Source organism: Lemur catta, chromosome 18 (assembly GCF_020740605.2).
Source record: "Lemur catta isolate mLemCat1 chromosome 18, mLemCat1.pri, whole genome shotgun sequence".
In the NCBI taxonomy this organism is placed as follows: Eukaryota; Metazoa; Chordata; class Mammalia; order Primates; family Lemuridae; genus Lemur; species Lemur catta.
In genome coordinates this window covers 9,316,980-9,329,140 of record NC_059145.1, presented here as the reverse complement: position 1 = coordinate 9,329,140, position 12,161 = coordinate 9,316,980, and the positions used below count along the sequence as shown (strand labels likewise).

At 47.5% G+C, this 12,161-nt stretch overlaps 1 protein-coding gene across 1 annotated transcript in view; it reads right to left on the bottom strand.

Moving 5' to 3' along the window:
• The window catches only part of SRGAP3 (SLIT-ROBO Rho GTPase activating protein 3), a 77,304-nt gene that overhangs the window by 38,558 nt on the left and 26,585 nt on the right, over positions 1-12,161 (bottom strand). The window contains exons 9-11 of the mRNA XM_045530453.1: positions 7,895-7,997; positions 2,798-2,858; positions 867-944 (exon numbers count right to left, since the gene is read on the bottom strand). Coding sequence (XP_045386409.1) covers positions 867-944; positions 2,798-2,858; positions 7,895-7,997 — 242 coding nt within the window. The remainder of the gene's footprint in view (positions 1-866; positions 945-2,797; positions 2,859-7,894; positions 7,998-12,161) is intronic.

The window sequence follows — 12,161 nt, the reverse complement described above, 5'->3', positions numbered from 1 at the left end:
GATGGGGACATGGACTTGCTAATGCCAGGCTTTCTTCTATAGGCTCGGGGAGCACGATGTTTGAAAATATTTCCTTGAATGAAAATGCACAGATTTTCAGTTCCAGTATAGTAGTAAGATAAGCACTGAGTATGCGAAGGCAGAAGTGTAAGTAGAATCAAGTTTTTCCTGATGCAGGGAGTCCTTGCTTTGTGAGGACACTGTCACTGGCCCCTGTCTCTGTCAGGGATTCTGAGGCCAAGGGAGGCTATACCAAATATATCACGTGTCCTGTTCTGGTGGTCTGACTTCTAATAAGCTTTTCTATCCTTGCTTAGTCGAAGTGAGAACTAGATCACCTCTCTGGGGGTAGAGGGAGTATATGATCTCTTCCTCCCAATGTGTAGCTTGCAAAAAACACTGCATAAAAAAGTAAGAATTAGGGTATTCTAAACGCCACTTGGTATTGTCCATGTTCTTCCAACTTTTCTAAAATGCAGTGTCCTTTACAGACTCACATAAATATTCCAGAGTCTTTAAAAGGCCCTCCTTCCCAGCAACCACTGCACAGTTTACTGGAGAAAGTCACCCATAGGCAGTAGGAGGAGGAGGAGGAGGAGGAAGAGGAGGTATATGTTTAACAGTTAGCTCTGGTGGGAAGTAAAAAGATCATAGCATTTGCCAATTTCCATGGTGTAAATACTCTAGCCATAGCTTTCAAGCTACCAGGGCGAAGTCACTGAATGCAAAGTTGGGAAGAGATGTGTACAAGCAGCTCTTGCAAACTGCTGCAGGCCGGGTTCTGCACACCACTGGCTCTAAGTCACATGTTAACACCCACCCCGGTTTCCCCTGGCCACAGCTGCGGATGGCCACTGTGCACCTACCTCTCTCAAAGGAATTTTTGATGTCATTGACTTCCACCTGAGATCCTGGCACTCTGAAGATCCCCTGCTGCTGGAGTCCTAAAAAGGAAACAAAGAAAAAGAGAAAGAGTAAATGCCATTGGACCTTGAACTCATCAGTCCACTGGGAATACCAGTGACTCTCCCCATTGCTTGTCTCTTTCTCCCTCCATCCTTTAAAATAACAGAGTCATTCTCAGTGAAGGTCTCCTGGCGGAAGCCCAGAAACGGCCTTTGCAGTGAAATACAGCTGGCCAAAGTACTCAGACACGTCTGCTTCGTGTGACTGTGATCGCCTGTCTGGGCTTAAAGGAAAAGGCCACTAGAAGTTTATATCAATGCTATTCTCTCCCCCTACCGACATCTGCCTTTAAGGAAAGCTAGACTCTAGAGTGCAAGATTAAATTATTAAAGAAAAACAAGCTCATTTTTTAAACATGTTTCTCCAAGGCCTTAACCACAGGAGACCCTGAGCCTGCTACAGCAGTAACTAAGTAACAGCAGCCTATACGATTGAAGGAATTAGAGGGCCTGCATCATTTTAAATGGGAATTACTGTGGAAGCCTGGGATCCCTTCCCTGTTTTTCTATATAAAACAATTCTCTGCACTATAATTTAGGAAGCATTTACTCTCAAAGGGCAGAGTTTGGTTTGTACATAGTATGTGCTCAATAAACACTTTTTTTTTTTTTTTTCTGAAACAGAGTCTCACTTTGTTGCCCGGGCTAGAGTGAGTGCCGTGGCGTCAGCCTAGCTCACAGCAACCTCAAACTCCTGGGCTTAAGCGATCCTACTGCCTCAGCCTCCCGAGTAGCTGGGACTACAGGCATGCACCACCATGCCCAGCTAATTTTTTCTATATATATTTTTAGTTGTCCAGATAATTTTTATTTCTATTTTTAGTAGAGACGGGGTCTCACTCAGGCTGGTCTCGAACTCCTGACCTCGAGCGATCCACCCGCCTCGGCCTCCCAGAGGGCTAGGATTACAGGCGTGAGCCACTGCGCCTGGCCTCAATAAACACTTGTTCATCTCTTTCGGTGAACAATATTGAACTTCTATCACCTGAGACTGTGCCATCCTCCTGGCTCATGACCGCCTGGCCACACTGACCTTCCCTCCCCTGTTGAGCCTTTCCACTTGCCATTCTCCATTCTCTCCACCCGGACTTCTTCCCGTCTCTTGCGACTTAGTTCAAAGATCACCCCTCGGAGAGGTCTCTCCTCACCACCTTAGCCAAAGCAGTTCCCTCTTCCCTCAGCCATTTTCTATCCCCTTTCAATTAGTTTCATGGCATTATAACTACCTGAAATTATATTATTTATTTTTCTGCTTGTTTATTTCCTTGCCCTTTTCACTGGAAATGTAAGCCACCCAGGGCAGGCGTCGTACCTGTCTTATTCATACCTGTATTCTTATTGTCCTGTGCCTGTTATGCACTCAATAAATACACTTTTGGAGGAATGAATAAGTGGACAAGCACAAGTTATCCATGGTGTTCTGGTGATACCATGGTTAACAAATCCCAGACACAATTTCTTTCACGGAGCTTATAATCTGGTAGTATTACCCGATTTATTGGCCAATGCCAGTCAGGGCTCAAAGCACAGAGCTCTGGGTTGGATGGGAAGAGGGGAAGGCACTGAAATAGTTCTCCTGTCAGTGACCTCCCTGCTCCTGCCCCTCAGTTCTCCTAGGTCCTGGGTCCTCTCACCACGACCTCCATCCCCCAGACACACACGGCTCAAAAGACAGCCGTCAGAACAGCAGCTGTTCCACGCTGCATTTCCCCCTCGGAAGCAGAGCAGTGACGGGAAGTCTTCCAAGACAAATTAGAATCTCATTTCCTATCAGAACAGGCTTGCACCTGCTCTGCAGATTGCTGAACAAACTGACCCAGGATCGAGCTTACCATACAAATTGATGTATCGGATGCAGCTCTCGACTACAAGCGGTATAGCTTGTCCTGAATCCTTAAGAAAAAAAAAATCGTGAGTTTTATTGGGCTTGGCAACCACCACAGGAAAAAGACATTGCCAACACAGATTCTAAACTCAAGCCAGAATATTAGTACCATCAGATTAGTAGGAAAACAAGCAAGGAACTGCTAATCCTAAAGTTTCCACGAACAGTTAGGATAGAAAGTCTTCAGTTATGTGCAGAAAAAGGCATAGCTATGATAGTTTTAAAGAAATGCTCTGTCTTATTTAAAGGAATCTGGGCATGGGAGGCTTGACAGGCACACCTGGGGCGAGGGGGAGGGAACCCAGCGCCTGGAGGGGGCTGGAGTCTGGCCTTGCAGAGTTCCTTGCCTTCCACTCCCCTCTGCCCCACTGCACAGCATGCCCCAGTGCTCAGGGATGACAAGGCAGGGGCAAGTCCTCACTCTCACTGCAGAACCTGGCCCAGAATCACAGGTGCCCCGGGGCGGGGGGAAGCACGGCTGGCTCCCCGTGGTACTTTTGCACTCTAAGAAGGGAAGACCAGTTCTACTTACGCTCTTACCAGCTAAACATCTAGATGCATACTTTGTTTAACAGTAAACATGTCACAAGGAAAAGCTCTAGAAGCAGCTAATGTCAGCCATTGGCCATCTAGTGGCCAACCTTAGTCGAAAAGGCTGAGTAAGATGCAATTCTAAATACATGCACCTGGAGTGTTGCAGTGACATCTTCCTACACTGGTCTGCAGCCACACGTGGCTGGGCAAGGGGCAATTTTCTTTTGCAGTCCATGATTGGTTGACCTCTCTGTTATTCCAGGTCACTTAAAGAGCATTAAAAAAAATTGTTTTTTAAACTTTCTTAAAAAGGGGCCAAGTTAAATTACTAGCCTCCTCACAATGTGAGGAAACAACAAGGCATCTGTAACATGCTCTCGTAAAGACACTGTGGCTTTGGATGCGCTCTTGGCCACTCCACACCCCACCTGTGAATTCTGTCGTTGACTGACCGCGGTCGGGGAGAGGACAAGATACGGACCCATCAGCAACAGGCTAGGACTAGGTGGGCTCTGTTCTGGAAGTCGGTACTAAAGACAGTTTCCATCCAGATGAAGGGGGCTAATGGGCCTTTCTAGTAAATACCTGGTTCCTGGTTCGAGCATTTCTTCTTCCTCTGATAACAAAAAATAAACAGGCAGCAGAGCAGGAGAAAAAGAAAAGATTATGCAGGAATAGATCAGTTAGAGTAAGCAGATCCTTCAGAGTCCGTGAACGCCGAAATGCAATGGCAGCCAGCAAAGGTCCTGGGAGTCTGCCCCGCAGTCTGCCGGTGGGGAGGGCCTCCCTGAGCCACAGTGCCTCGCAGGACTTCTGGAAGCTGCCCCCAGCCAGCCTTCCCATGTGGCTGCCTTAGCCTCCCCGCAGATTCCAGTGGTCACAGGGGCTCCTTCCGTCCTTGTCACGGTGCAGGAGCTGAGCCCACCCCATCCCCATGCCTAGCTTCTCCCCAAAGAAAGGGACTGCTATTCACCAGGGGGCAAGGGCCACCGAAGGCCCCATAAGGTAAGCCCAGCTGCCCACAGAGGAAAGAAACACACCTTCGTGTCTGCTGCAACACTGTCCCTGGAATTCAGCTCAAGAAACCTCATTCTTGGTAAAAAGTTCCATTTTACCAAGATCATGTCTATGAGGTGCTCTCTGGCTAGTGTCACGGGTCCAGTTCCCGGCTCCTCAACAGCTGGCACTGTCTGCTAACCGACAGGCTGGCTGCACCCACCTGAATCCTGGAACTGAGCCAACGCTCAGTGTGGTCAAATGCGCTCCTAAGAGCAATATTCTAAAACGAATGCTGACAATGCTAGGGGATGCTTTCATAGGCTTACACGTGCCAGCCAGTTCTCTACAAACATGACACATGTTATTAGCTCATTTAATGTTTGTCACAAACTCATGAGGTAGGTAATTACCATTCTCTTTTACAGAAAAAAGATGGGCACTCTGCCCCTGCCCCAGAGGTGAACCTCCTGGGCTTCAAAATTCACTCATAACAAAATTGACTCTATAAAAATGGGGTTTCCTTCTGTCTGAGAGGATGAAAAAAATCTAGGATTTTGAACAGGGTTGATTTTCAGGTAGGGTCCTAAAAATGTATAAATCTAACTCCAACAACATTTATTCATTGTTTCTTAAACCGTCATAATTGTGGAGTCTTGGTGATGCTATTTTATTGAAAAACTTTTCACGAGTGTGGTTTTTCAAAGCTGGGGACTCTTACTTAGTTCAATGTTCTTTCAGATGGCATGCGAGTTATAATAGAAAATTAAATTTTGTTCCCAATAATTGTAATAATAATTATATTATACTGCCTTCACACTCTCTGAAACTTCATAACTCTCGAGCATGAAACTGTGCTGTATGCAATGTTGACTACCTAGTTCATAATAGGTACACACGACAAGTTTGTTTAACTGCACGGATGGTATATGGTATGAGTACAGTGTGACCACAAAGAAAGGCAATTGTGTTTAACAAATATGCCTTCTTTCCCCCAGTCAAATGAGTATTATTCCTCCGACTCATCCCCATAGGAGGCTGTGCACTTATTCCAACAATCCTGCCACTGCTCAGGTGTTCTGCGTGGCCCCTCCTTGGGGGCTCTTTTCAGAGCCAGTCGACCAGCCCCACTGTGCCGTATTCCTCTTGCCATTTTGTACCTTCAACGGTGTTGCAAAGCTGAGCTTTAAATGGACCTTTTTATTCTAAAGACAAGGTGCCCATCCTAAGGCAAAGTTTGGCACCACTGACAAAGGCTGTGCTATGGTCTCTAAAGAAGATTGACCAGAGCAGCTGCAGCCATGGTGACGTATTTAGAATAAGGAGGTGGCTCCCCAGGTGACTACATCAAAGGGGCAAACACTCACGTGGTTGATTAAGTTCTGATGTGTCGATCAGAAGGAACAAAGTCTGATTACTTTATAGTCACACATTATATACAGGACCTCTCTATTAAGAGAATATTTAATTCAACAGAACACAATTTTCAGATAGTATCAGATAAGAATTGGTTCCTTCCAAGTATCCTGACTGATCACCCATTTCCAAAGACCTGAGCAAATGGGAAGGTGTCTTTGTCTCTGAGCCTTCGTTCCTTCTGTCCTATATTCTTCTCCTCTTTCTATCCCTCCTTCAAGGCCCTGCCAGAGGCCTCCTGCCCTTGAGCTCTTAGCTCTTCTTGCTCTGAACCTATCCTTGTGGGGATAATTCACCAGGTGCTCATCCTGAATCCCCTTGCACTTTCTTTTTTTTTTTTTTGAGACAGAGTCTCGCTCTGTTGCCCTGGCTAGAGTGCTGTGGCGTCAGCCTAGCTCACAGCAACCTCAAACTCCTGGGCTCAAGCGATCCTACTGCCTCAGCCTCCCGAGCTGGGACTATAGGCATGCGCCACCATGCCCGGCTAATTTTTTCTATATATATTTTTAGTTAGCCAGATAATTTCTTTCTATTTTTAGTAGAGACGGGGTCTCGCTCTTGGTCAGGCTGGTCTCGAACTCCTGACCTCAAGCGATCCGCCTGCCTCGGCCTCCCAGAGTGCTAGGATTACAGGCGTGAGCCACCGCACCAGGCCCCTCCTTGTACTTTCTGCCTTTTGTGTTTAAAACCTCCCAAGCTCCACTATAAGTTCATCGAGGGCAGGGAGAGTAAACAGTCCCTCCTAGCCATGGAGCATGGCTCTTCCGGGGCAAGGGTGAATGAGAAGAAAGTCTTGGAGAGAGCAGGGAGGATGAAGAGAGAGGAGTCCTTTGATGCAGCCTCGTCCTCTCACCACCCAGTGGTGAACACTCCCTCTGGGCCACCTGATGCTCCCAGCAGGACCCCTCTTCGTGGGCATCCTCTCTGCTTCTGTCCTCCTAGGTATACCAAATGGCCCTCGCCATTTCCTGCCCCTGGGCAATCCCAGCTTGGGCCCTAGTCTTCCACTTTCCCAGAACTGAGCGCACTGGCAGAGACAGTCCTGACACCCAGGCTGGTCCTGCCTACCCACTGCCCTGCCTGAGGCCACCCCGCATCCAGCCTCTCGCTGCCCTGCAATCCCGTGCTGCACCCCATCTGGACCAGGGCTGGGGAGCCAAAGCAGGGGCAGCCTCCATGACCCCAAATCATCAGCAAAGCTCAAGAGCCTTTACTTTTCTCCTGACTGGTACCTGTCTACTTTTCTATGTCTTCGCTGGATAGTGGTGGGCTCTCAAATATCTGGCAGGAACCTTCTCCCGTCCCCTAAGTGATGTTAAGAATGCCACCCCCTTCCTCGGTATGTCCCCACCTGCTGCTCTTTGCAACTCCATCATCATGTTAATTTGCCTTGAGCCCTTACATTCGGGATGGCTTGACCTTGTACCCTTAACATCAAAGAAAAAAGAAAAGAGAAACTCATCAAGCTGAAACGCTTCATTTTCAGTTTAAGGTGTAAAGTGTTACCCTGGAATTCGAAAGGGACTACCTCCACTCTTCTCCCTTCTTCCAAACCACCTAACAAGAAGCAAAACTAGGTGGGAGGATTTTCTCTTACAAAAATTGCATGTGTTTCCCTTGCTAGTATGTACTCAAATAAAAAAAAAAATCACCAGTACAAAAACACACTGTCACCCGCAGGCATTTGCTTTGTGCCACTTTCAATCAGTTTCCCCTGGGGAGATGTGGGTGTGAAGTGAGGAAACCGGGTTCCTCTGACTTCCCCTCGGGTGTTAGGATGGCACTTCCTGAAGCAATAGAGCTGGCTGGCTGGGACCACTGTCTGCCATTTCCACCCCACTTGAACGTCACTGGGCTCCATCACGCTCTGACCCCTCCCCCTCGGGCTGAGACTCAGGGAGGGCACTTCGGGGCGACTGGTCAGAGGCCAAGGCAGCTCTGAGAAAGCCTCTCACTGAAGCTAGGGGCAGGCTGCTGCGAGGAACTAGCTCAACAGGGCCGGGCGAGGACGGGGCTGGCGGCTGGCGGGGAGGTGGGCGGAGAGAGGCTGCCATTACATTGGGCGCATTCGCGGACTCCACGGCTCCCCAGCAAGTACCTTAATGAACGCTTCCATACTGCCGTTAAAGAGTTTATGGCTATACACTGAGAGAGGCCTAGGTCTCCTCATTTTCTGTGGTTTAGGGGGAAGACAGGGGGGCCTAGGGGAAAACGGAACAAAAGAAATCAAGAAAGCAACCAACGTAAACGTACAACCGGGAAAGATGCTCTTAAAACCCATGCCTGGAGGAGAACACAAAATGCAAATGGAAGCCCCGACCCCCCAACACATTGGTTTCCAATGTTCCATCTGAAGGCCTTCGGATGTTTTAGGGGAGCTTAATTTACCCACAATGCCAAGGAGGAGCGACTCTTGCATAACACAAACACATTCTAAATCTTAGGGGAGAAAAATAGACATGTCCAAGAAAGCACTGAAACTCCAGAGGCTGTCATCCGGCAAAGCTGACCAGATGGAGGGGGACTCAGGGGAGAGAGATGTGATCTGTAGGCCAGGAAAGCAAGAGACTTTCAAAAGTGATCGGAAGGGTTAATTTTCATTATTTTGGATTGAATTCATCACCAAGTCTCAACTCCCAATGTACCAGGGCACTGATCTTCCCAGTGCCTCTTGGCATTTCAAATACACTTGACTAATCTCTGTTCCATTGGCCTAAGAGCCAGGTAATTATTATTCTCATTTCAGAGATGCAGAAACTGATGCCACCAGGGAGGCTGCAGCTTCTTTGGGGTCTCTGGGTGACCCAGGATGATGATAAGATCCTGTTCTTTAGTCAAGTACACTTTTCAATTAATGCACTTTCAAATCCATTATCACACTTACCACCACCTCAACCCCGTATGTGTGGCCCCATTTTACAGGGCAGACCAAAGCCTCCGCGGAAGGAGAGCTGGCAGAGCTTTGGCTCCAACTCCGGGCCTGTGTCTACCAGGCCGCACTCAGGGAGCCTTTTTTATTTCCAGCCAAGGACTCGCCTCCCCCATTAACCCTTGCCCTGGGGTCAGGTTGAAAGTGTCTTGCTTTACTTTAGGACCTCAGTTCCTAAAGTGTGCTCCACTCTCGGCCACAGGGAGGGAAACCACACCACAGTTCACCGACAACAGTGAAACAGCCACAGACATGGGACCCGTTTCCAGAGTTGCCCACCATGCATATGCCTGTGTCGGCTTGTTTGCTCATTTCACCACCTGAGTTGGCCTGACTCAATGCTGCCTGGGACAAAGGGCTTCTTGAGGTTAGGAGGCAGGCCCCTAACCAAGAGGGGCAGTTTATTTTCAAATGGCTTGGTTCCAAATTTGGGAAAAAACAATTGGGGACCCAGCCGGGCACAGATAATGTTCACAACGTGACAAGCAAAGACCTGGTCCCCCAAAGCTTGACTTTTGTGAATGGGCAAGAAATCTTCTAGACCGTGCCGCCAATCAAGATAAATGAGGTCCATGCTGCCTCTGTTTACTGGGCTTGTTGTACCTGTCCCCTTCAGTAGCCCAGCCACCTAGGGAATGCTAACCAACTTCTCCCAGGTGTTTGAGTATTGAGCAAATGCTGCTATCTCCAGGACATGCACGGGCAAAGACACAGTTGAATCCAAATATCATGCCACCCAAACAATGGAACCAAAGTAACAGCACAGATCAAAATTTTGAAAAGAAACAACAGGCAAGATTATTTCAAGCCCATCTTGGATCTATGTCAATTTGGTTAGCTAAGTCCATGTCATTTCCTTTTTAAAAATTACTTCTTTTTTTGAGGATGTGTGTCATAGGGGTGGGATTTCTTACAACAGATCTGCTTTTAAATTTCCAAATGTGAAAGGCAAAAGAGAGTGCCAAAAAAGTGACATGAGGCCATAGGTTTTAAGTTTGGGGATTAAAAATAACTTGAGGATAGCAACATTATTTTCCTTGTTTTCCTAGTGTTTTGGGTTTCTGTTTTTGAACTTTCCCAGATCATGTCCTTATCTCACGTTGCATGATAACCTTTTAACAACCCTGTGAGGTAGGCAAGAATTATTAAACCCATTTTACACACCAGGCAAATGAGCCTATGAGAGATGAAGAAACTTGCCCAAGGTCACACCAATAAAACGTGATTGAAGCTGGAAGCAGAATTCAGCTCTTCCTATTCGAGGCTCCAGTGTAAGCGTGAAACTGATTTTTATCATAGAACATCTAGCAGTAACATTAAAGTATTTATTAAAATTCCCATGGCCAAGATAGAAACACTTTAAAGCAGGTGTTGGACACTCAATATAAAAAAATATCTAGGGTGCCCAATTGGACAGGTTCCTTAAAAGACATCCTAAAAGTTTTTGTTTTTTCTTAAATTTTAAAAAGTGTAATAAAGGGAAAATAGTATGTTTTCCCATAAAACAAAAGACCATTTGAATCATACCAGGATTTCTTTCTTTGTGTGGGGGTCTGTGCACTGACTGGAATCTCTGACAAGGAAACGTAGCTATCCCAACTTTGCATGATATCAAATCTACATCGACTTACTGAAGTGCTGGGTGGGGCACAAAGTGGGGAGCAGGGGGACAGCTCAGCCAAGGAAAGTGGGGCAGCCTAAGCCTTCCATCTCTTCTGCTGCTCAGTTGCAGAGCAAAAAGGAAAGAAAGAGAGAGAGAGAGGCAGGGAAAACAGGAACAGAGAAAGCCACAGAGAGGAAGAAAGAGAAACCAGAGACCAATGTCCCCTTTCTGCCTTTCAACCAAGATGAAAGTTAACACGCGTTGGCAACACGGGAATTAGCCTCAAAATTATCCTGTGACTAAAAGGATGTGATTAAAAATTTCCCTAGACAATCCAATAGATGTAGAGGTCAACATCCAAAATGGTGGCAATAGTGTAGTTCAGTGGCAGTCGGGCTCTTAGAGGCTGTGCATGGCTGCGTAGCACACTGCATCTGTTTGGACAAGACCTCAAGTGCCTTCCCCTCACTCAGGCCATGGGCCATGGCAACCTGAGTAAGGGAAGCCACACTTTCATTTGAATCACAATTATCAAACCTTACATTTGCGTCTTACTTTGCCCTTTGCAACACACTTTTTAAGTGCATTATCACATCTGGCCACCCTAAATTAAAGGGCTACTAGGAATGTGGGCTATTCTAATATAAGGTTCTTAAGTGTGAGAAAAATACACCATGTGGCAGCCCATGTGCAAAACTGGTCTCTGTATATACAAGGTCAACAGCAACTTGGCTGAGGGGACCTGCTCAAATGACCATCCGAAATGACACTGACCATGTGCAGGGGTCCATAGAGGATACAGAAAGAGCCACAGTACAGAGACATTTCACCCAGGGCCTTTCAGATTAATTTTAAAACCACTTCCAAGTTGGCCCCAAGTTCTACATGTTAAACAATTATTTTGGAGCTAAAGGGAGACTTTTTAGCTTACTAACAAAGTTGTCTTTGACCTTTTCTAGGGGCCAGAGTGCATAGGGGGAGGCCTGCAATTTAGTGCAGTGTAGCTGCAAATAGAGCAGGGTATCTAGGTGGGGGGTCTGGTAATCTTAGCTTGGATTTCCCAGGCCCTAGGTCAAAGAGGGTGTGGAAGAGAACACCTCAGAGGGCTTTATTTAAAAATACAAAACAAACCCTCAACTCTCCCCTGAGGGAGGACCCTGAGACCTGGCCAAGGGTTTGGTTACAGATCTCCTCTCCTGCAATCTGCTGAAACAATCTTCTCCCCATGAGTTCTAGGAATTGGGAGGAAGTGAGGGCAGCTCAATGCGCCCCCCCATCTGTTTCACTATTAGCAGAATTTGGTGTAAAATATGGCTTCTGTTATTTTGGGACTATAACAACATCTTCTTGCCAGGAGAAAAAAATTATAATGGGTTTGTTTCTGAAAGGTTCTTCGAAAGTGACCCTGCACATCTGCCGCCCCATGTGGTGGGAGGGCCTGGCCGGCTCGAATCACCCTGACGTTCCCAGATTGTGCTGGGCCAGGAGGAACAGCTGCCCGGGCTGAACCTCTGCAGAGCCCTCTGCTTCCTCACCCTGGGCTCGGCAAACCGAAAATCGCAGCGCCTTCCAAGCCTCTGCCGTCCCTACTCCCTTCCCAGGGAGCAGGAGAGAGTTGAGGGTTCACCTTTGCTCTTGCCAAATGTACAGCTCTCCAGGAATCTGAGCCACCGGGACGGATTTGTGGGAAAGGAAAAAATGCCCTCAGGTCACTGGGCGCAGAAAGTGAGGCAAAAAGTAGCTCTCAGCTGCCGCAGGAGAGGAAGGTGCGGGCCTGTGGGCCACGGGCTGGATTCCAGTTGGGCGGCCCGACAGCTCCCGCAGGGACCTCAG